The 24639-nt window shown below is 41.2% G+C and overlaps 1 protein-coding gene across 1 annotated transcript; it reads right to left on the reverse strand.

Annotated features, from left to right (window-relative positions):
* Positions 1–234: 234 nt before the first annotated feature.
* On the reverse strand, positions 235–24495 carry Ccdc47 (coiled-coil domain containing 47). The gene is made up of 13 exons (XM_070027746.1): positions 24326–24495; positions 17965–18245; positions 16332–16439; positions 15598–15772; positions 15142–15263; positions 14387–14452; positions 10156–10257; positions 9841–9951; positions 7255–7340; positions 4788–4846; positions 3619–3728; positions 3241–3408; positions 235–1933 (listed from the first exon to the last, which is right to left on the reverse strand). The coding sequence occupies exons 2-13, from the start codon at positions 18226–18228 to the stop codon at positions 1853–1855; spliced, it is 1452 nt and encodes a 483-aa protein (XP_069883847.1). The 5' UTR covers positions 18229–18245; positions 24326–24495; the 3' UTR covers positions 235–1852.
* Between the last annotated feature and the right edge of the window lie 144 nt (positions 24496–24639).

The raw sequence follows: 24639 nt of genomic DNA on the forward strand, positions 1-24639 counted from the left end.
AGAGGGATTGTGAATGTGAGGCCAGCAAAACAGAACATATGGGCGGTAGGGGTGTGTGTGTCTAAGAATATAAAGCACCCTAAAGTGGTAAGTGATGACAACAAAGGGAAATTCAAGGTAAACTTTTCTTAATGAAAACATTTCAGTGCTAATTTTTACTGGTCTGAAAGAACTTTCCTATAGGTGTATACTGTTGTAGGACAATTCCATAAAAGTCCAGGCGACACTCTGAGATTTTGTCAATCAGTTTAATATATGTCCATAGGTAGTTCATATGAACGTTTATATTACAAAATTAGCTGCCATGGTCCAAATGTGTGGGACTTTAAGAAAGTTTATATTACTCAAGAGATAGATAAGCACATCATCTTTGATTTGAAGGTTTGTAAAACAAGATTAAGTCTAAAATTATATAGCATTAATTATATTTGTGTTGTCATTTTAGTAACTTTAGATCTGTGAGCTGTTAAACATTATATCCACATTTCCCAGTTTACACACTTCTGTATGAACCTAGAGGACACTCAGGTGACACATTACCATGCAGTTACAAGGGCAGCAGCTGTTTTCATAGCAACTCACTGTTAATGCCTCAGAACAGACCTGCACATAAAGCATCAACAAAAACCCCACCACCCCACTCCCATCAAAACCCAACCCTTTCTCATTCCCACAAAAATTACCTGGTACAAGCAGTAACTTAAAAAAAAAATGCTTTCTCAGTAAGAAGCATTTATAAAATGCAGAAATCTGAACAAGCCAAATGCTTGTGCAGATATATAGGTCTCTCCCCCAAGAGTTTCTTCCTCAAAAGGCAGAACTCTCAAAAGTTTAGGAAAGCTCATTTTTTTTAAAAAAAGCAGATTTATGCATATCAATGACTATTTCTTTGAAAGAAAATACCCAGCCTCAACCGCAGAAGAAATAAAAACAGAGAGAGAAGCAAAGGTACAAGGCCATAACAGATTAGAGCCCCCAAGAACATTCAGTAAGCTGTAGCAGCTAAGAAGAAAAAATACTTCTGACCTCACAGAGACCAATGACCTGATTGCTGATATGACCTAGCTGAAGTAGTTGTTAATTGTTCATGCATTTGTTACTCAAGAAAAATAAACATACAACCACTAAAAAAAATTCAGCATTCACATTGACATCAGCTCATAGTGTCTGGTAAGGAGAAAACTTTGTTCCTATATTATCTATCCTTAGAATTTTCCACATATGTGTAAGTATCCTAATAACTCAGGTTTCCTATAATACTGTCATCAGTACATCTCTCCTATAAAACATATACTGCATTATGTTTTGAATTCTTGAAATTTCATTATCACATAGTGTTCTAAATTTTACATTTTCACACGTTTAATGTAGACACAGGAGAAAACACCAAGCAATATTTATTGTGTAATTCCAATAGTTATTTGCAAAATCTTGGTTTAGAGTCAGCCTCCATAGCTTTTCAACTGCCCAGTTTAAACACAAAGTAACAACCTAATTAGCTACCTATAAATTTCATGATAGTTTTTCAAACATCAAAGTACTAAAAGCACTGATAATTCATTTATAATTTAAAAAATATGTTAAAACTACATATATATTTATATATCATTCCTTTTATAAAATAATCAAAATAATTTGATTGCCTGAAGAAAATTACTGAAACAGAGCCCTTTCAATGTGTTTACAACCTCTGAAAAACTCCAAACCAAGAGTATAATAGTTGATGAAATAAGGATTTCTCAGTCACCAAGATTATGTCAATTTTAAGATGAGAAGTGGTCTCCTGTTTTTTGTTTCCTATGAACTCAGAGCTTAGGGGTAAGCATTAAGGACTCAGATCCCTGGGATGATTTTACATCGCTTTGACTTTGATTTGTTTCATTTTCATTTGCTTCTTCTCCAATTTCTTTTGCTCTCGTCTCAAAGCAGCTTCCTGAGAGGGGGAGGAGAGAAGAGAATCCAAACTAAGCTCTAAGCACATGTTCAAAATAAGGAGGGGACAATATGTAATAGTGATACAGGGGGCTGATTCAATCAAAATACATTATATGTACGTTGCAAAATCACAATGAAACCTCTTTTTACAATTAATAAAAAGAAAAAAACTCAAAACTTAAAACAATAATTGCCAGTATTGGTGAATAACATTTTTTTTTGGGGGGTGGGGGAGGGTCCAGTCGTGGGGCCTGAACTCTGGGCCTGGACGCTATCCCTCAGCTCTTCAGCTCAAGGCTCTACCACTTGAGCCACAGCGCCACTTCCAGCTTTTTTTCTTTTTGCTTATGTGGTGCTCAGGAATTGAACCGGCAAGTGCTCTACCACTGAGCCACCTTCCCGGCCCGTGAATAACATTTTTTAAAAAACTGTAGGACACTGTTTATAAGATGATCTACATTAAGAAAAGAGATACATTTATTTGGCATATAGACAGGTATAGACAGACAAGTAAGACAGATGCAGAACTATATAAAATGTGAACAAGTGGTCACCTTTGGTGATAAAGGACTTTGTTAGAATGACTGTTATTTTTTTACATGATAATTAACTCCTGTGTACGTATTTTCTCCTTATTTCTTCAAATTAAATATATAAGAAAGCAAACAAATAATGGCAGGGAGTTCGATCTCAATTGTATAAAAGAGCCCTTCAAGTCAGAAAATAACTTGCTTTTTTAGTTGTTGTTTTTTTTTCCCCATTTAGCTCACTGGCCTTCTCATAAGATTCCCCAGTCAGATACTATAAAGTGGTAGTTCTGAAAAGAAAGTTTACATTCACAAGATGCTCAGGCTGGGTGCTAGTGGCTCTTATCTATAACCCTAACTTTAGGAGGCTGAGATCTAAGAATCAAAGTTTAAAGCTAACCTAGGTAGACAAATCTGAAACTTGTATGCACCAGTACTGGGGCTTGAACTCAGCTTTTTCCAAAATTCAAGGCTAGCACTCTACCACTTGAGCCACAGCTCCACTTTTATCTTTTTTAGTGGACAGATGGAGTAAAGAATCTCAACTTTTTTCCTGCTCAGGCTGGCTTCAAACTGTGATACTCAGATCTCAGCCTCCTGAGTAGCAAGGATTACAGGTGTGATCCAGCAGCACCCGGTTTTTTTTTTTCCTATCATTCTACTACTAAACTTTTAGGTTATATATATTCTCAAGTAGAATCACCTTGACAGCTGATACAAAGTCATAGTGGTAAGATAAACTTTAAGTTCCATCCCAGCAGTGAGGAGTTTGTCTTACCTCCAGCCTGCGCTGTTTCTCAGGATCTTCCTCATTCATGATCCGCTCCTTCTCTGCCCTTTTCTTCTCCTCACGCCGAGACTGCGCAGCTTCCTGTCTCTGCACATGTGTCAGTTTCAAGAAGTTCTCTTCCACTCTAGCACGGTTCTTATCTGCTTTTTGTTTGCCCTTTCCCAAAGAAACAAAGTCTTTCATAAGATAACCATTGCTATCCAATACAAGAAAATTTCACTTAGCATTTTCTCACAAAACTACGCCCATCTGGTACTGTCTAGTGGTAAAGATGCCATCGCTGAAATCCTTGATAGCTGCTCCCCACTGAGAAAAAAAAAACTGTAATAAAAGGTACTAGTCTGCAATAAAGGCTTTCAGTCTTACCTCTCTGTTGAGTCGGAACTTTTTGGCTTTATCAATAGAATAAATCACCATGTTCATCAGGGGTAGCAAAGCCTCCATATCCTTTGGGTAAGTGTTACCTGAGCCAGGTACTGAAAAACAAAGCCATTTTCCCACTGAGTTCATGGCAGCATTAACACTTCTGGGTAGAAAATTTTTTAAAATGCTAATAGATTTTTTTTTTTTAACAGTCCTAGAGCTTGAACTCAGGCCTGGGCACTGTCCTGAGCTTCTTTCGCTGAAGGCTAGCACTCTACCACTTGATCCACAGTGCAACTTCCAGCTTTTTTTGTGTATGTGGTACTGAGGGATAGAACCCAGGGTTTCATGGATGCTACACAAGCACTCTACCACTAAGCCATATTCCTAGCCCAATAGATTTCTTTTTCAAAGCTCTCAAGCAGTTAAAATGTGGTAGAAATAGAAATGAAAAAATAAAAGTCTATCTCCTTGAAGACAATCAGAAATCAACAAGGTTTTATTTATTTATTTAATTTTTTTTTTTTTGGGGGGGCGTCCAGTCATGGGGCCTGAACTCTGGGCCTGGGCGCTACCCCTCAGCTCTTTGGCTCAAGGCTGGCGCTCTACCACTTGAGCCACAGTGCCACTTCCAGCTTTTTTCTTTTTGCTTTATGTGGTAATGAGGAATGGAACCCAGGGCCTCAGGCATGCAAGGCAAGCGTTCTACCACTGAGGCACCTTCCCAGCCCAAGGTATAAGGTTTTATATGCAGCATTTTTTTTTTTTTTTGTCCTGAGGGCTTTAACTCTGGACCTGGGTGCTGCCCCTCAACAATTCAGCTCAAGGCTAGCGCTCTACCACTTGAGCCACAGCACCACTTCTACTTTTCTGGTGGTTTATTGGATGTAAGAGTCTCAGGGGGCCTTTCTTGCCCAGGCTGGCTTTGAACAGCGATCCTCTGATCTCAGCCTCCTGAATACTAGGATTATAGGCATGAGCCACCAGCACCCAGCCAAGAAGGGTATAATTTCCTAACTATAAAACTGCATTAAGCCAACCCAGGCAGGAAAGATCATGAGACTTTTATCCCCAATTAACCACCTGAAAACCAGAAATGGCACTGTGGCTTTAGTGACCAGAGTTCAAGCCCCCATGACTGACAGAAAAAAAAAAAAAAAGAAGAGACTTACCATTAAATGTAAACAATAGTGTCCTCTTAGTGTCAGGTAGCTTTAAAGGCTGACCTTCCCTGTCATAAAAGAAAAATCTATAAGAAGGAACATATGCCATTTCCCACACATACAAGTTACCCAATTCACTCAAATAATCAGCATCATATGTACCCTGCCACCCCCAATCAAATACAATCTCAGCACCTACAGGAGACTTAAGGACCTTTATCCTACACCTGAAGACCTCCAGTGATGTCTCCAACAGGCAGAATACATTCCATCTCACCTGCAGAGCCAGAAACGAGACTGTATTTTAAAGTATGAGTCCCACAGATAGATAGGTGTGTGTGTGTGTGTGTTTATGGTGATTATACTCACGGCTTGGTTTACCACTTCAGCTTGCTTTTAGCTCATTTTTCAGATAGAGTCTTGTGCTAACTTTGCCAGATCTACTGTTTTACCTTTTCCAAATAGCTGAGACCACAGTCATGTATTACCATACCCAACCAAGGCCTATATTTTAACAATTTTGCTTTTTTCGACTCCTATGATATCTTCCATTAATAAAACATCTCATTTTGGGGTTAGGTTCAAAATAAATTTAAGGATGATTTCAATTTAAGGATAATTGACTCTTCATATTCAGAAGTTCTGCACCTGCCAAACCAACTATAGAAAATATTAGGGGAAAAAGCCTGTATCAATTATGAACATGTACAGTACAGATAATGTTTTTGTCTTTTTCCCTAAACGATACAGAATAACAACTACTGACATAGCATTTACCTTATCAGGTATTGTAAGTAAACACAGAGGCTTAACGAATAGAAGGAACATATTCATAGATTATATATAACCCATTTTTATACACCATTTTATATTAGGGATGCAAGCATCCTGAGATTTTGGTAATCCTGGAGCCAATTCCCCTAACCCCTCAGGGATTTGGAGGAGCAATTATTAACAGATTCCTTTGTAATCTCTGTCAATCACCCATTTCGCTTCCCAACAAAAAAAGCTTAGTGAGCTAGGTGCTGGTGGCTCACATATGGAATGCTAGCTACTCCAAAGGGTGAGAGTGGAAGGACTTGGTTCGAGGCTCAACCCAAAATAAACAGCACAAACAGGGCTGGTGGTATGGTTCAAGTAGAAAAGTCCCAGCCTCGTAAGCACAAGGAACTGAGTTGAAACCCGCCAAGGAAAAAAAATGAAAAGGAAAAAAAGGTCACTACTATACTGGGATACTTTGTCCCTAGTGTTGTTACCAACTTAAGCAAGGTAAGAATGATGTAATAACATCTAGATGGTAGGGATCAGAAACAGACAACTAAAGTCTAGAATGGATTCTTATCTTGCTGTTGTTGAGGAATGAACATAGGGCTTCCAGAATTGTATACAACTACACAGCCTATTAGAGTAACCTGTAACTAATAAGTTAGGTCATAACCAGTTCTATATCAAGAGTAAATTTAGGGGCTGGGACGGTAGTTCAGTGATAGAGTGCTTGCCTCGAATGCATGAGGCCCTGGGTTTGATTCCTTAACACCAAAAAAAACCCAGAAAAAGCTAGAAGTGGCACTGTGGCTCAAGTGGTAGAGCAATAGCCTTGAGCTGAAGAGCTGAGCGCCCAGGCCCAGAGTTTAAGCCCCACCACCGACCAAAAAAAAAAGGAGTAAATTTAATAATGTTCTCCTGAGATAAACTATGAATTCAAAGAATAAATCCAAGCCTTGAATATATACTACTGAAAAAGTATTATTATGAAGCTAGAAACCACTATCTAATAATCTGCTGAAAAAATATAATCATGTAATTATTTAGAGTCAAGCCAAAAAGGCTATAAATTATAAGCTATAAATACACAGATTTCTAGCCAAATACAAGTTCAATATGAACAGATTGAATATATATATTTATGTATGTATGTGTGTGTGTGCGTGCGTGCGTGTGAGTGTGTGTGTTGGTCATGGGTCTTGAATTCTCATGGGTCTTGAATTCTGGGCCTGGGCACTGTCCCTGAGCTCTTCAGCTCCAGGTAAGTGCCAATTCAAGATTTCTGGTAGTTAATTGGAGATAACAGTCTTACATACTTTCCTGCCAGGACTGGCTTTGAACTGCAATCCTCACATCTCAGCCTCCTGAGTAGCTAGGAAAAGAGGTGAGAGCCACCAGTGCCTGGCCAAACTGAGTATTTTTAAAATGGAAAGGGAACTAGCAGTTGCACTTTTTTAGTATGAGCCATCCTGTGAGTTTCTCATACTATGTATGATAGATATGCAGCGATACATACAAGGTAGGGTAGGCTTGCTTGTCTTCTGTAGGCTTAAAATGACCATTCATGATGTATACAAAACAAAGGAAAGCTTGGAGACTACCACCAACTTCCTTTACTTATGTGGTAAGGGAAATTGCGGAAGCATCTTGTGCTATTTCAACACAGAGCTAGTAGGGAAAAGAAATTTCAATATTTTTATCTCATACGTACTCTTGCATAATTTTTGGACCAGAGAACTGGTCTGAAAAATGAACGGATTCAATCTTGTCAGCATAGTGTGTAAGAAAATGAACCATCTGGAAAAAAAGAAAGATTTTTAAGTTTGATGCATTTTCCTTTTTTCCTAACAATATTCACCTTTTTACCCTCCTTACTTTTGTAGGATGTCATTCAGATAAAAATGTTGAAAAATTACATTTAAGAAATCTAAAATCAAACTAGTATCCTTCTTAAAACTAGTATAAGTCTTAAAACAATTCTTGAAGCCAGGCACCAGTAGGTCATACCTGTAATCATAGCTACTCAGGAGGCTGAGATCTACTAATCAACAGTATGAAGCAAGCCCAGGCATAAAGTCCATGAAACTCTTTTCTTCAATTTAAAAACCCGGAAGTGGTGCTGTGGCTCAAGTGGCAGAGTACTAGCTTTGAGCAAAAAGCTCAGGGATAACACCCAGGTTCTAAATTCAAGCCCAGGACCTGCACCAAAAAACCCCCAAAAAACAAGTAACAAAAAACTTGAAACAAGAAAAAGAATGAAAATAAAATCATTGCCAGGAATGATAGCAGAAGCTATTAATCTCAACATTCCAGGTTCTCAGATAGAAGGATTTTTTTTTTTTTTGGGGGGTCCGGTTGTGGGGCCTGAACTCTGGGCCTGGGCGCTGTCCCTCAGCTCTTCAGCTCAAGGCTAGTGCTCTACCACTTGAGCCACAGCGCCACTTCTGGCTTTTTATTTTTGCTTATGTGGTGCTGAGGAATCGAACTCAGGGACTCATGCATTGAAAGGCAAGCACTCTACCACTGGGCCACCTTCCCAGACCCAGATAGAAGGATTTTGAGGACTGAAAGTTTCAGACTAGATGGAGCTACACAGCAAGCTTTTCTCTTAAAAACAAACAAACAAACAAACAAGCAGTTTTATAGATAAGAAATTATACCCTCCCTGGCTAGGTGCTGGTGGCTCACACCTGTAATCCTAGTTATTCAGAAGGCTGAGATGTGAGGATCGTGATTCAAAGCCAGCCTGGGCAAGAAAGTCTGTGAGATTCTATTTCTAATAAACCACCAGAATATCAGAAGTGGCACTGTAGCTCAAATGGTATAGTATTCGCCTTGAGCTGAAGAGCTCAGGGACAGTGCCCAGGCCCAGAGTTCAAGCCCCACAACCACTAAAAAAAAACCCACCTACCCCCAAAGAAACCCCCAAACAAACAAAGCAGAAACCAAGCAGGTGGCTTATGCCTGTTGTAATTCTAGCTACTGGGGTGACAAATGGGATAATCAAGAATGTCAGGCCAGTCAGGTAAAAAGCAAGACCTGATCTCCAAGGACAAAATGGGTGTGCTAGTTCATGCCTATAATCCCAACGAGGTGAAAGGTGAAGGTAGGAGAATTATAGTGTGAGGCTAGTTCCCAGCAGAAACATAAGATTCTATCTGAAAAATAAAAGCAAAAAATGCTGGGAGTCATAGCTCAAATACCAGAGCATGTGCCTACCAAGTTGGAAGTCCTAAATTCAAACCCTAGTTTATTTACCCTTCCCTTGAAGACAAATCAAAACAAAACAACTAAAATAATTTCAGATTTTTGTTGCTGTTGTTGCTGCTGCTAGTACTAGAGCGTGAGCTCAGGGGTGCTTTTTGGTTCACAGCACTCCACCACTTGAGCTGTAGCTCCAGTTCTAGCTTTTTGCTATTTAATTGGAGGTAAGAGTCTCAAAAACTTTTCTACCTGGACTGGCTTCTACACTTGATTCTTAGATCTAAGTCTCTTGAGGAGCTAGGCTCCTGAATAGCTAGGATTATAGGCTTGAGTCACTGGCACCTAGCTTGTTTTTTCAAATAAAGGTTCTCTGAATTTCCCATGCTGGCTTCAAACTTGTAATCTTCCAGTCTTATCTCCTGGAGTAGCAGGGATTACAAAAACGCACCAATGCACATGATTTAAATGTAAATTTTTTGTTATTATTATTATTTTATTATTGGCTATACTGGGGTTTGAACTCAGGATGTTCTTTTTCTTTTTCTTTTTTTTGCCAGTCTTGAATTCAGGGCCTGGGCACTGTTCCTGTTTTTCCTCAAGGCTAGTACACTCTACCATTTGAGCCACAACACCACTTCTGGCTTTTTCTGTTTATGTGGTACTGAGGAATCAAACCCAGGGTTTCATGCATGCTAGGCAAGCACTCTACCACTAAGCCACATTCCCAGCCCAGGGTGTTCTTTTTCTTGTTGTTCTTTTTTTGTTTTGTTTTTGCCAGTCCTGGGGCTTGAACTCAGCCTGGCCACTGTCCCTGAGCTTCTTTTTGCTCAAGGCTAGCACTGTAGCACTTGAGCCACAATGCCATTTCTGGCCTTTTCTGTTTATGTGGTACTGAGGAATCAAAACAAGGGGTTCATGCATGCTAGGCAAGCACTCTACCACTAAGCCACATTCCTAGCCCCTGCACATGGTTATTTTTTTGTGGTACTGGATGGAGATTGAATCCAGGGCTTTCTGCCCGCTAAGCAAGCACTCTACCACTGAGCTTCCTCTCTGCCCTGGGTGTAACCTTTTTTTAAAAAACTGTATTTACCTTTGTATCCATCATTCCCTCGGTGACTTCTCCCATCTCTGACAGGATGGCCAAAGAGTCTGGAAGTCCATACTTTGCTCCAGACTTAGGCTTATCACTACAAAACTCACTCTAGAGAAAGAAGAAATGAAGAATAAGATACGGCATGACATTTTATTATGCACAAATCTTTTTCCTTGAAATAATATGTACTGACCTGTATCAAAGTAATGCTAACCAACATTTGTCAGATAGGATTGTCTTTTGCTAAGAAGTTGCATTATGTAATAAAATGGCAGTTTCTACACATATTTGAACTGAAATAACTTGACATACCAGATCCTGCATCTCTTTCTGTAGTCGTACCAAAGCTTTTCGTGTGCCAACAGCAAATACATAGGTATCCATGTCTTCATCATTCATAGTTACTTTTATTTGCTTCAAAAACAAAACAAAGATGACAAAATTTACATATTGAGTTCTGTGATAGGTAGATTTCTAAATGGCCTCCAAGGGACCTCCTCGTGTATACAATATCCCCTTGAGTAGGATTCAAGAACAAGATGGTATATCATCCCCACAATAATGTTATAAGGCAGAAGGTGGGAGGGCCTCAGATGCCAAGCTGTGAAACCTGAAAGGGTTAAAGAGCTTGGAATGCCATCTTGGAGTGATAAGGGCCAAGCTCAAGTAAGGTCAAAGGGTCTGTCGAGGCTGACAGAGCAAAAAGTTACTATCCCAAGTGTGTTTAAATTAGAACTGCTTGGACACTAAAAGCTTAAGGCCTTGGAGATAAGATGGATGTCTGTTTTACAGATGGAATGTTTTCTTGCTCTCTTCTGCTCCCTAATGATAAGGTAGTCAATTCTTTCTTTCTTTTTTTTGGTCATGGGGCTTGAACTCTGGGCCTGTGCACTGTCCCTGAGGTCTTCAGCTCAGGGCGAGTGCTCTACTACTTGAGCTATAGTGCCACTTCTGGTTTTCTGGTGATTTACTGGAGATAAGAGTTTCACAGACTTTCCTGCCCGGGCTGGCTTTGAACCATGATCCTCAGATCTCAGCCTCCTGAGTAGCTAAGATTACAGGCGTGAGCCACCAGCACCCGGCAACAAATAAGTTTGTTTTTTTTTTGGTCCGGTCGTGGGGCCTGAACTCTGGGCCTGGGCGCTGTCCCTCAGCTCTTCGGCTCAAGGCTAGTGCTCTACCACTTGAGCCACAGCGCCACTTCCGGCTTTTTTCTTTTTGCTTATGTGGTGCTGAGGAATCGAACCCAGGGCCTCAGGCATGCAAGGCAAGCGCTCTACCACTGAGCCAACTTCCCAGCCCCAACAAGTAAGTTTTTAAGAGTCTAAGCCCTACTTGAAGAAGAAAATCTACAGTGACAGGGCTTAAGAAAGTAGGACAAGTCATAAGGACCTAAGGGTAGTTTCCAGAATATGAGAATAGTTTCCAGCTGGCAGATAGCAAGAAAATGGGGACTTAAAATCACAAGGAACTGAGTTCTGCCAACAGCCTAAATGACCTTGAGAAGACTGGAAGAAGAAATTCCTAGTTTGTCTGATACCTTGATTTCAACCTCCTAAGACTGTAGGAAGAGGACTTAACTAATCCAAAAAGGATTAGTAATCCACAGAAACTGTGAGACAAAAAATGGATACCGTTTCAAGAAATTATATTTGTGATAACTTGTTATATAAAAACAGAACACTAGCCATCATGATTGCTTATGCCTGCAATCCTAGCCACTTGGCAGGCTTAGATTAGGAAGATGGAATTTCAAGGCCAGCTGAGGCAAAAAGTCTGAGACTCAGCTGGGTGCCGGTGGCTCACACCTGTAATCCTAGCTACTCAGGAAGCTGAGATCTGAGGATCATGGTTCAAAGCCAGCCTGGGCAGGAAAGTCCATGAGACTTTCCACCAGAAAACCAGAATGTGGCTCAAGTGGTAGAACTCTCATCTCGAGCTGAAGAGCTGAGGGAGAGCACGTAGACCCAGAGTTCAAGTCCCACAACTGACCAAAAAAAAGGTTTGAGACTTCATTAAAACAGAAAAATCTGAGCATGGTGGGTGCTTTTTCAAGTGGTAGAGCAATTGTTTAGCAAGTTCAAGTCTCTAAATTCAAACACTAGGACTACAACAAATAAACAGCCCCAGAATACTATTCATCTAGTACTCAAAATTTTTTTGATTTCTATTGCAACTTCTTGGCACAGAATTTCTAAAAATTTATTTTTTGGTGCTGCTACTGGGGCTTGAACTGAGGGTTAGGGTGCTGTCTCTTTAATTTTTTAGCTCAATGCTTCACTGTAACATTTGACACTGGACCTATAGCTCCACTTCCAGGGTTTGGGGGGTTAAATGGAGTCATACATACTTTTCTGCTTCGACTGGCACTGTGATCCTCAGATCTCAGCCTCCTTAGTAACTAGGATAATGGGTGTGAGTCACCAGCACTTGACTCAATTTTTTTTTTTTTTTTGGTTGGTTCTGGGGCTTCAACTCTAGGCCTGGGCACTGTCTCTCAGCTCTTCAGCTCAAGGTGAGCACTACCACTTGAGTCACAGAGCTACTTTCAGTTTTCTGGAGATAAGAATCTCACAAACTCGGGGCTGGGAAGGTGGCTCAGTGGTAGAGCGCTTGCCTTGCATGCTCAAGGCCCTGGGTTCGATTCCTCAGCACCACATAAGCAAAAAAAAAAAAAAAAAGCCGGAAGTGGCGCTGTGGCTCAAGTGGTAGAGCGCTAGCCTTGAGCTGAAGACCTGAGGGACAGCGCCCAGGCCCAGAGTTCAGGCCCCACGACCGGACCCAAAAAAAAAAAAAAAGAATCTCACAAACTTTCCTGCCTGGGCTGGTTTTGAACCTTGATCCTCAGATCTTAGCCTCCTGAGTAGTTTAGGATTACAGGCAGGAGCACCCAGCTTCAAAAAGGATTTTTAATAATAAAAATACAACGAATATGACACTGTCATAAGAGTATGTTTTAGCATATGAAATGTTTTATGTTTATAACTTTTGTTTCTCCTTAATTCTCTAATATAGAATGTTACTAATAAATATAAATATTACTTTCCCCAAGATTCAATAACCAGTTCAGAAGTCTCAAAGTACTCAGGAAAACTTTACCAACTTTTATTAGCTCATTATTAAGTACATAGTAAGAAATAACCAATAAAATATGAGACAGGGAGAAGTACATGGAGCTTCCATGCCCTCTCAGCAAGACACCCAACCTTCCAGCAAGCACATCAGTTCAAATTTGAAGCTCTCTGAATCTAGTTCAAAAGGTGTTTTCTGTTGTTGTAGTTAGTTTTGGGTGGTGCTGAGATTTGATACAAGGCCTCACGCTTATTAGGGAGGCACTCCACCACTTGAACCATACTTTGAGACCTGTTCAGGACTTTTTGTAGAAATCTTCTCTCTTTGCCCCAGGGGTGCAGAAAAGGGCTAAACTTCTCAATCCTAAAAACTGGAGTTTTCTCATGAACAGCCTCTTCCCAAAGCTATTTAAGGACTACCTTAAGACATTGCATGAGCATAAACTGAAGTTGACTGAACCGGTTTTTTTTTTGTTTTTTGTTTGCCAGTCATGAGGCCTGAACTCTAGGCCTGGAAACTGTCCCTCAGCTCTTCAGCTCAAGGCTTGCACTATACCAGGAGCCACAATGCCACTTCCGGCTTTTTTTGCTTATGTGGTGCTGAGAAATTGAACCCAGGGCCTCATGCATGCGAGGCAAGCACTCTACCACTGAGCCACCTTCCCAGTCTTAAACTGGGTTTCTTAACAAAAATAAAAACACATTCCTGACACTCAGGAAATTCTGAAAGTATTAGGAGCTGAGTGCTCTCAATCTCCAATTAACTATCAAAAAGCTGGATGGCATGGCTTAAGTGATAAAGCACAAGGCTTAAATAAAAAATGTAAGGGATAGCAGATAGCCCTCAGTTCAAGCTCCATATAGGCATGCACACACACACATAAAATCATGCTAGGCACTGGTGGCTCACACCTGTAATCCTAACTACTCAGAATGCTGAGATCTGAGGATTGAGGTTCAAAGCCAGGAGGGCAGGAAAGTCCCTAAGATTTTTATTTCCAATTAGCTTCCAGAAAAACCAGAAGCTGTGCTGTGGCTCAAAGTGGTGGAGATGTAGCCTTGAGGGGAAAAAAATCCCAGGGACAGAGCCCAGGCCCTGAGTTCAAGCCCCATGACTGATTTAAAAAAAAAAATCAAAATTATTTGAACCCAAAAAGTATCAGAGAAGAAACCCAGCTTTCTGCCAAAGATAAACCATATGTAAGGAGCAAAACAGGAGACTAAGACAAACTATCTTTCCTCTACCACGGCTAAGGCAGCTGATAATATCTCCTTCCCACCAAAAAGCATACAAAGGTCTCCTGACCTTTGCACACTGAATGGATCGATGATGATCAGTTTAAATAGAAAAGTGTCAATGTTTTGGAAAGGAATACAAATAGCCAGAGAGTCCAAACAAAATTCAAGAAGATATGAAATAAGCCCTAAGGAAAGAATTCATTTTGTACACAGAAACCAACAAGAATACATACCACTTGATCACTCACTGGCCTCATCATTCGGGCCAGGACATTCAGTAAGTCTTGTCTCTTGAGGAACTGCAAAATGAAAAAATATGAGTTAATGTAGTTGCAAGTTCTACTTATTAAAAAGAAAAGGGGACTGGGAAGGTAGCTCAGCAGGCTGGGAAGGTAGCTCAGTGGTAGAGTGCTTGCTTTTCATGCATGAGGTCCTGGGTTCGATTCCTCAGCACCATATAAGCAAAAAGAAAAAAGCTGGAAGTGGCGCTGTGGCTCAAGAGGTAGAGCGCTAGCCTTGAGCTGAAGAGCTGAAGGACAGCGCCCAGGCCCAGAATTTAGGCGTCATGACCGGACCCCCCCCACAAAAAAAAAATAAATAAAAAGAAAAGGCCCTGGAGCAGATATCACATGACTCATCAAAGATCCTGAACAATAACTTGTCAGCAGTATTTTAGACTTCATTTTAAAATCAAACAGGAAGGCTGGGAAGGTGGCTCAGTGGTAGAGCGCTTGCCTTGCATGCCTGAGGCCCTGGGTTCGATTCCTCAGCAAAAAGAAAAAAGCTGCAAGTGGCGCTGTGGCTCAAGTGGTAGAGTGCTAGCCTTGAGCTGAAGAGCTGAGGGACAGCGCCCAGGCCCAGAGTTCAGGCCCCACGACCGGACCCCCCCCCCCAAAAAAAAAAAAAGAAACAGGAAGGGGTAAGCCATTGAATTTAGGTGAGGAATCACATCTGGGAAGAAATCATTGAATCAAGGAAGACTACTTACCCTCAACTGGATAAGCATGCCCTCACAGCACACTCGACCTGAACACCATAGGTTATAAATGTGCTCATTCTCTTGGTTCAACTTTCCTGTACTTGTGGCTTCTTTATTAGTTCCATCATCACCTAGAAGTGAAACCAGTTAATGTGACTTACTGAGAATTTGGGGACCTAATCATCTACTACACCTTCTTCTGTTCTGATCCCCAAATGATCCTATCTTTAGGAGACCAGTACTAAATTTACTATCTTGCAAAAATCACTTCTGGACAGGGATTATCATTGATTAACATGAGGTAATTATTACATAAATGCAATCCACTCAGTATATAAAGTCTAAAAAACAACAACAACAAGGAATCCTTGAAGGAAAAAAAAATAGTTCTCTTTAGCAGTTCATGAAAGCTGTCACATATTCACCTGCCCACCAGGCAGTTGAACACATACTGGCCTAACTTACCTACTAAGGTAAAGTTGCTCTCCAATAGCTCTCTATGAGTGTTAAACCAGGCCTGGGCAAGGCGGCTATTTTTATTCTTTCCAATGATGTAGTTCATGATATAAGCAAGCAGACCAGTCACCATCAAAATTTCTAGATAATAACTTTCCCAACTGTTCTGAAGGTGTGCTGGAACCTAAAAAAGCAACATTATCCCATTTAATGTTGGCTGAGGCTGAATGATTGAGTCTAATGAAAAAAATGAGAAAACTGAAAGTGGATACTTTATATAACTGTCAATGGATATGGTTAATATTTGGTCTTATGTATTAAACTGATATATTCTTATTCTGAGTCCCACCGCAAATATGTCCAATGTTATCTGCTTATTTTTTGATTAATTAAAACTAGAAGGGCTAGGTGTGGATGTTTTCAATGAGAATTAATGCCTAGGCTGGGAAGGTGGCTCAGTGGCAAAGTGAGTGCTTGCCTTGCATGCATGAGGCCCTAGATTCGATTCCTCAGCACCACATACACAGAAAAAGCTGGATGCTGTGGCTCAAGTGGTAGAGCACTTGCGTTGAGCTGAAGAGCTCAGGGACAGTGCCCAGGCCCAGAGTTCAAGCTCCACGACTGACTAAAAAATTTACACTATCACATCAACATCAGCCATATGGTAGCAACTGTATTTCTGAGATTAATGACTGCAAGGTATTTTGTTGGTTAGTTTGGAGTTCAGAATTCTATATACATACATCAACAATTGTTATTGGGTCTTTATTTTTGCTAGAAGTAGTATCTGGTTTATCTTCATAACCTTCAAATTCTTCATCATCATATGGCTCACTCTCCGAATCTCCCTCCTATAAAAATGAAGTATAATTTGTTTTCCTCAACAAATAACACAAGTAGTTGTCTCATCTTATGGCTACATGTAGAAGAAAACAGAACTTGCAAGCCCCAAGTACAGAACACAAAATTATTACTTATTTTTAATAAAATATCAAAGGGTCAAAACTTCCAATTCTAAGATGAATATGCTCAGGAGACCTGGTAATGTGCAGTACAAATAGTGAGGACTAATAAAATATTGTATATTAGAAATTTGCTAAGAGAATAGACCTTAAGTATTCTTGCTACACATACAAAAAAAAAAAAGAGGGGCTGGGAAGGTGGTTCAATGGTAGAGCGCTTGCCTTGCATGCGTGAGGCCCTGGATTCGATTCCTCAGCACCACATAAACAAAAAGAAAAAAGCCGGAAGTGGCTCAAGTGGTAGAGTGCTAGCCTTGAGCTGAAGAGCTGAGGGAGGGAGAGCACCCCAGTCCCAGGCCTCACGAACACACACACACACACACACACACACACACACACACACACACACACACACACACACACACACACACACACACACACACACACACACACACACACACACACACACACACACACACACACACACACACACACACACACACACACACGGGTGTTTAATATGCTAATTAGCTTGATCATAGTAGTCACTTCACAATTCATAAACATATTAAAACATTATGCTTCTGACCTTATCTAAAAAAAAAAAACCCAACAAAAAACAGAAACAGTTCTTGTTACCTTATTTATTTACTTACTTATTTGCCAGTCCTTGGGCATTGTCCCTGAACATCTTTTTTTTTTTTTTTTTTTGGGTCCGGTAGTGGGGCCTGAACTCTGGGCCTGGGCGCTGTCCCTCAGCTCTTCAGCTCAAGGCTAGCGCTCTACCACTTGAGCCATAGCACCACTTCCAGCTTTTTTCTTTTTGCTTATGTGGTGCTGAGGAATCGAACCCAGGGGCTCAGGCATGCAAGGCAAGCGCTCTACCACTGAGCAACCTTCCCAGCCCTGTCCCTGAACTTCTTTTGCTTAAAGCTAGTACTCTTGGGCCAGAGCACCACTTCCAGCTTTTTCTGTTCATGTTGTACTATGAAATTGAACTCAAGGCGCTTCATGCATGTTAGGCAAGCACTCAGTCACTAAGTCACATTTCAAGCCTGTCACTTATACTTCAATAAAGCTGAGACAAAACCTCAAAACACTAAAAGGATGACTCACCATACTTTTCAACCCAAAGTCCCAAATGACACAATTTTATACACACATATATTATCTATTCCCTCCTTCCAGGAATGCTACAGGACAAACATACAATTCTTTATTAATGCAAAAGATGGGAACATAACACTAAACAGTCATAAGAGTGCTATCTACTATACAAACATGAAGATTCTAGAGAAAGTAAAGGTCTATTAACTGAGTCATACTTCTAATATTTTGGGGAAATTGCTAATCACAAATTTTCCCATCCTTTAAATCTCGCAAGATTTATCTCTCAATAAAAAAAGAACTCTACCTGGGTATCTGCATCTTCAAAATCACCTTCTTGGTTTTCATCCTGTCCTTCCAACTCCACGGTGGTCTCATCTTCATCATCTTCAGTGTTTATCACCCTCTGAGGAGATTCTGTGACAGAATCTTCCATGACATCCTCAAATTCAGCGAAGTCATTATCATCATATTCTACTATGTCTTCCTCATCCTCAAAATCATCAAACTTGGCTTCAGAGACACTCCCAAACACCAAAAGGGCAATACAGAAAACATGGACAGCTTTCATTGCACCTTAAAAATAAGCTTTAAAAAAAAAAGCAAGAGAACCCTAAAATGAACTGCCATTCTACATGTTTTGTAAATATTTAAAACCCTCATACTTTTACTTAATGTTTATAGATTCAGATGATATCAAATAAAAACAATCAGGTGAAATCAAGAGGTTTGGGGACAAATTCAGAGCATGTATGTATTACTTAAACTAGGCTTGAATTTAGTGCTTCCAGCTCTTGGCTTTTCACTCAAGGTTGGCACTCCACCACTTGAGCCGAACTTTCACTTCTGGCTTTGTTTGAAAATTGGGAATAAGCATCTCTTATTTGTCTGTCCACGCTGGCTTTTTGTTTGTTTGTTTGCCAGCCCTGGGGCTTGAACTCAGGTCCTGGGCACTGTCCCCGAGCTGCTTTTGCTCAAGGATAGCACTCTATCACTTTGAGCCACAGTGTCACTTCCTATTTTTTTTTTGTTTATATGGTACTGTGGTACTGAGGAATTGAACCAACAGCTTCATGCAGGTTAGGCAAGTACTTTACCACTAAGCCACATTCTCAAACCCCAATGCTGCTGGTTCTGAACCACGATCCTCACATCTCAGCCTAAGTAGCTAGGGAGACAGGTGTGTGCCTCCAGTTCCTGACTCATTCATTATCTATCTATAAAATCTTGAACAAGTCATTTTTTTTTTGGGGGGGGGGTCCGATCGTGGGGCCTGAACTCTAGGCCTGGGAGCTGTCCCTCAGCTCTTCAGCTCAAGGCTAGCGCTCTACCACTTGAGCCACAGCACCACTTCTGGCTTTTTTCTTTTTTCTTATGTGGTGCTGAGGAATCGAACCCAGGGCCTCATGCATGCAAGCACTCTACCACTGAGCCATCTTCTCAGCCCCTTGAACAAGTCATTTCAATTTCTTTAGGTTGAGTTCTCTAAAATTCTCCTTCCATTTACACTGATTATTCCATAAGCATTTTTACTTCTTTTCAGCAAGTATTTGTAAGTGCCTAATGAAACTGAAAAAGTGGTATAACATGGAACAAAAGGCAACTTTTTTTTTTGTATAAGGGGTTATAAAAATAATTCATGAGGGCTGGGAAGGTGGCTCAGTGGTAGAGCGCTTGCCTTGCATGCCTGAGGCCCTGGGTTCGATTCCTCAGCACCACATAAGCAAAAAGAAAAAAAAAGCCGGAAGTGGTGCTGTGACTCAAGTGGTAGAGCGCTGGCCTTGAGCTGAAAAGCTGAGGGACAGCGCCCAGGCCCAGAGTTCAGGCCCCACTACCGGACCCAAAAAATAAAAAAATAAAAAAATAAAAAAATAAATAATTCATGAGGGGCTGGAAAGTGGCTCAGTGGTAGAGTGCTTGCCTTGCATGCTTGAGGCCTTGGGTTCGATTCCTCAGCACCACATAAGCAGAAAAAGCCAGAACTGGCACTGTGGCTCAAGTGGTAGAGTGCTACCCTTGAGCTGAAGAGCTGAGGGACAGCACCCAGGCCCAATCCACGACCAAAATAAATAAATAAATAAATAAAATTCATGAACAAAAAAGCCATTCAGAGCTAGGGATGTAACTCAGTGTCAGAACTCTCATATAGCATTTGCCTGACATGTACAGGGGTCTTGCTTTGATCCCCAGAAGAAAAAAGTCTATTCATCTTTAAACTGGGGGGGGGAGGGGGATGTGCATGTGCACATGCAAGCACAAGTATACCGAACAGGCTGGGATGTATGTATGTGTGTGTCCCTTGCATGTACACACTTTCCCATATATTATTATCAACATCAAAAGGATGAACACTTAAAACACAGATAAGGAAAATGAGGCCCAGGGATGCAATGTAATTATCAAGGGACAGAATTGCGATTTGACCCCAGGTTTTTCCTTCAGAAGCCTGCTTTCAGCCATTTCTTTGACAGCTTCTCAAATATAAGCTGGTGGCTGTGCTTTGTATTACTTAAAGTAGTAATCTTCTACTAACGAACTGTTTCTAGAACATGATGGAACTCTATCAGTATTTCACAAGTTCCCAAGAACACCAGCTATACCAACATTTGAGTAAGTTTGTGAACAAACATAATGAAACCATACCTGTGAGAAAACTATACAGCTACTTAGAATAATGTATCACTTTACATATATACACAAAAATTTTAGCCATCAAAATCATTTAGGTTACATTTTCAGTTATGTTCTCACATCCAAACTCCTCCCTTCATTATCAGTTACCTAAAAAAATAAAATAAAGGGCTGGGAAGGTGGCTCAGTGGTAGAGCATTTGCCTTGCATGCCTGAGGCCCTGGGTTTGATTCCTCAGCACCATATAAGCAAAAAGAAAAAAGCCGAAAGTGGTGTTGTGGCTCAAGTGGTAGAGCGTTAGCCTTGAGCTGAAGAGCTGAGGGGGGGACAGTGCCCAGGCCCAGAGTTCAGGCCCCACGACCGGACTAAAAAAACCCCCAAAAAACCAAAAAAATAAAATAAAATAAAAACTGTCCATTTTGATGCCCTATAATTTACCTTTTTCTTTTTGTTGGTCAAGGGGCTTGAGCTCTGGACCTGGGCGCGGTCCCTCAGCTCTTCAGCTCAAGGCGAGTACTCTACCACTAGAGCCACAGCTCTATTTCCAGAGTAGTTTATTGCAGATCAGAGTCTCATGACTTTTCTGCCAGGGCTGGCTTTGAACCACGATCCTCAGATCTCAGCCTCCAGAGTATCTAGGATTACAGGTGAGCTACCAGCACTGCAATTATCTTTTTCTTTTGTTTAGCACCAGCACTAGGATTATCTTTTTCTTTTGTTTAGCACTCTATCACTTGAGTCACAGCACCACTTAGGAGTTTTTCAGGTAGTTAATTAGAGATAAGAATCTCCCAGCTTTTCTGGTCTGAGCTGGCTTTGAACTGTTATCTTCAGATCTCAGCTTCCCAACTAGCTAGGATTACAGGGGTGAGGAACTGGTGCCCAGCAACAAAATGCAATTTCTGATACAATGTTGCACAAGAATTTAGCTTGAAAGATATGTATTACAGCTTTACTTTAGATATATACAAATAAATATACTTTGTCAATAAATTGTTACAAGTGAAGTTAGAATGCTGTTTGAGAAACAAATGGACATTTAAAAAAAAAAGGCTTTATGCCAGGAAGCTGAGATCTGAGGATCACTTTTGAAGCCAGCCCTGGCAGGAAAGTCCAGAAAACTCTTAAAAAAGCAGAAGTAGCCCTGTGGCTCAAGTAGTAGAGCACTAGCCTTGAGCAAAAGAAGCTCAGGGAGAGGCTGGGAAGGTGGCTCAGTGGCAGAGTGCTTGCCTTGCATGCATGAGGCCCTGGGTTCGATTCCTCAGCACCACATAAGCAGAAAAAGCTTGAAGTGGAGCTGTGGCTCAAGTGGTAGAACGTTAGCACGGAGCTGAAGAGCTGAGGGACAGCGCCAGGCCCAGAGTTCAGGCCCCATGACCAAAAAAAAATTGAAAAAAAAAAGAAGCTCAGGGACTGTGCCCAGGCCCCAGGACTGGGGGGAGGGGGAGTGGAAGCCTTATAAGAACATACATCTACATATAAATAGTTAACACATATATACGTATTTCTTTTCCTACGATATACTTTTGTAATTACAACAACTTTAGCTGGGTTGGCTCATGTCTGCATCCTAGCTACTCAAGAGGCTGAGATCTGAGGATGCTAGTTAGAAGCCAGCCCAGACAGAAAATTCCAAGACATTTTTAGTTAACTACAAGAAAGTAGGAAGTAGAGGCACGGCACAAGTGGTAGTGTACTAGCCTTGAGCATAAAAGCTCCCAGACTGAGCCCAGGCTTTCAAGCACTAGGACAGACAGACACACAGACACACAGACACAGACAGACACAGACACACAGACACACAGACACAGACAGACACAGACACACACACACCCTTTCAAGCACTAGGACAGACAGACACACAGACACAGACACAGACACAGACACAGACACAGACACACACCCCTTTGGTTCCTGTATCAAAGAGGTAGGTTTGAATTTTAAATAAGAGAATTATAAAAGAAGATGAACTGAAGTACAATTGAATAAAAAAAAAACAAACAGAAAGTGATAGACATGGATAAACCAGTGGTAGAAATTGATTTGACAGATATTTAGGAATTATATTTGTCAAAATAATCTGAAATAGGTAACACCAGAAGGGAAGATCTGCAGTGATTCCAAATATTGTTAAATGAATAGATGGACAAAGTTACCCCTAATTGAGATAAAAAAATAAAGCAGGGTGAGGTAGTTTAAGCCTATATAATCTTAGCTAATTGGGATGCAGATTTCCATTCAATGCAGATTTCCATTAGCCAGGGGAAAAGAAGTTTTGAAAACTCCATCTCAACCAATGTCTGGGCACAGCAGCTAATGCTGGTCATCTTTAGAGACACAGGGAAGCATAAGTAGGAGTATCTTAGCCTAGGCTGGCCTGGGCATAAATGGAGACTTTGCTTTAAAATAACCAATTGAACTGTAAACTCCCTGTTCATCACCTTTACAATAAATTTTAAAAGGGACCAGAGGCATGGCTAGAGTGGTAGAGTATTTGCCTAGCATGCTTAAGGTCCTGAGTTTAATCCTCACTACCACCAAAAAAATATTTAAAAATAAGCAAAGTGAAAAATAGAGGAGAAAACAAATTAGATTTCATATTTACTTATAAGTTTAGGGATGTGTGCTTCAAGTGCTACATTACAGAATCTTTCAATGTCCCTAAAAGGTGTTATAACATACTTTATATAGAGAGAAATAAAGTAATTAGAAATCCAAGTGAAGACTAGGCTTGGGCTGGAGAGAAATTGTATGGAAACAGACAAGACCACCCAGGAAGTATTAAAGGGGCAAAGGATTGGAGGTGTGGCTCAAGTAGAGTGCATTCCTAACGAAAACAATACCCCACATTCACACCCTAGTTACTATCACCACCGCTCCCAAAAAAACTAGAGAAAAGAAGAGAGGTCCAAAACACAATCTTGAAACAGATGGTAACAGCTATGAGGTGGGCACAAATCTCTGGCAGCACCCATCACAGACAGGACTCAGTAAACATTGGTTCCATTCCTTCTGCTGTGCCTGATGAACATCCTCTAAAGAGTTTTGTTTATTTTAATTGTTTTAGTGCAGACTTTTTCAGAACCTAGGCTTAAGCCTTCTCAAGGAGAAGTAATTTCTTGCTAACCTTAACTTCATTTAAGGAGTGCTAAAAGGTCTGGTCATTTCAAGCAGTTTCTACTTGGAATGTTCATCCAATAAGTGAATGTCTAAGACAACTCAGCACTAATCACGCTCCTTTCAAAGTTAATTAGGTTAAAATTATCCAAGCCATTTATGCATTGGCTTCCACTCATAAATCTCTGCTGCACCTGTCAACCCACTTCTCAAATGCACAAATCCCTGTCAGGTCCCAAGGCCTCGTAAGATTCCTGAAATGGGAAACGGGAACACAGAACCAAGGTGGGGCCCCAACACTAACATGTCTGATCTGAGTACCTGCTGCAAGCTCACCCAGTAATGACTTGGGACTTAAAAGGTTAAGTAGAGCAATCATTCCTTGTCGTTTGGCATTAGGCTTTTAAGACACGAAGCTGTCTAGAAATCACGCAGACATTTCTCTGCCCCTTAACAATAATTGATTAAAAGCGTTATTTTACGTTAGGAACCAGCAGGGAAGGCTAACTACAAGAAGTAGTTGGCTGTATCAAAACATCACCAGGGAGACATCCGTTCATCTGATTGTCTACGCTTCATTCTTTCCGTTCACCTTGGAAATTTCCTCCAACTCTAACCCGGTTGCCATTCACTCACAGCTCTGCAGAAATCCCGAAAACCACTAAAATCACACCAACCTCAGGAAGGCAAAAAAAAAAAAAAAAAGACCAGTAAAGAGTGAACAGGGAGTGTTTTTTTTCTGTTCCTTTTGCTTCTTTAAGTTGGGAAGAGAAGTCGTTGCAATCGAAGTATGTCACCACCCACCGGACTTAAGGGTCAGTCGGGCAAGCAATGGGACCCGGCGATAGGCCACACAACTTAAGTCATCGCCCGGCCTGGCCCGGTCCCTCTGACTAAGGAGTCAGGGTTTCCCTACTTACCTAAGCCCGAGGCTACAAGCTGGCTCGGCGCTCTCGCCGCGGCCACCTCCACCCAGCCAGGCCACCGCCTTCACGGTCGCCAAGGTTTTAAGGGCCGCGACGCTTCTGGAGACACAGCCGGAGCAGGTAGCTCAGTCACGCCGCCCCACTCTTCACGTAGCCTCCGTCGTCCGTTACGTAGAATGCGTGCGGCTCCGTCCGCGCCTGCGTACGAAGTGGGGGGGGGAACGTAGTCTCCGAGATAGCGCGAGACCTCCTTCTGCCCCGCCCAGTTGATGCAAGATGAGGCTGCCGGGAAAATGACATAATCCCCG

Source organism: Dipodomys merriami, unplaced genomic scaffold, assembly GCF_024711535.1.
Source record: "Dipodomys merriami isolate MVZ:Mamm:240054 unplaced genomic scaffold, mDipMer1.0.p SCAF_19, whole genome shotgun sequence".
Taxonomy (NCBI): Eukaryota; Metazoa; Chordata; class Mammalia; order Rodentia; family Heteromyidae; genus Dipodomys; species Dipodomys merriami.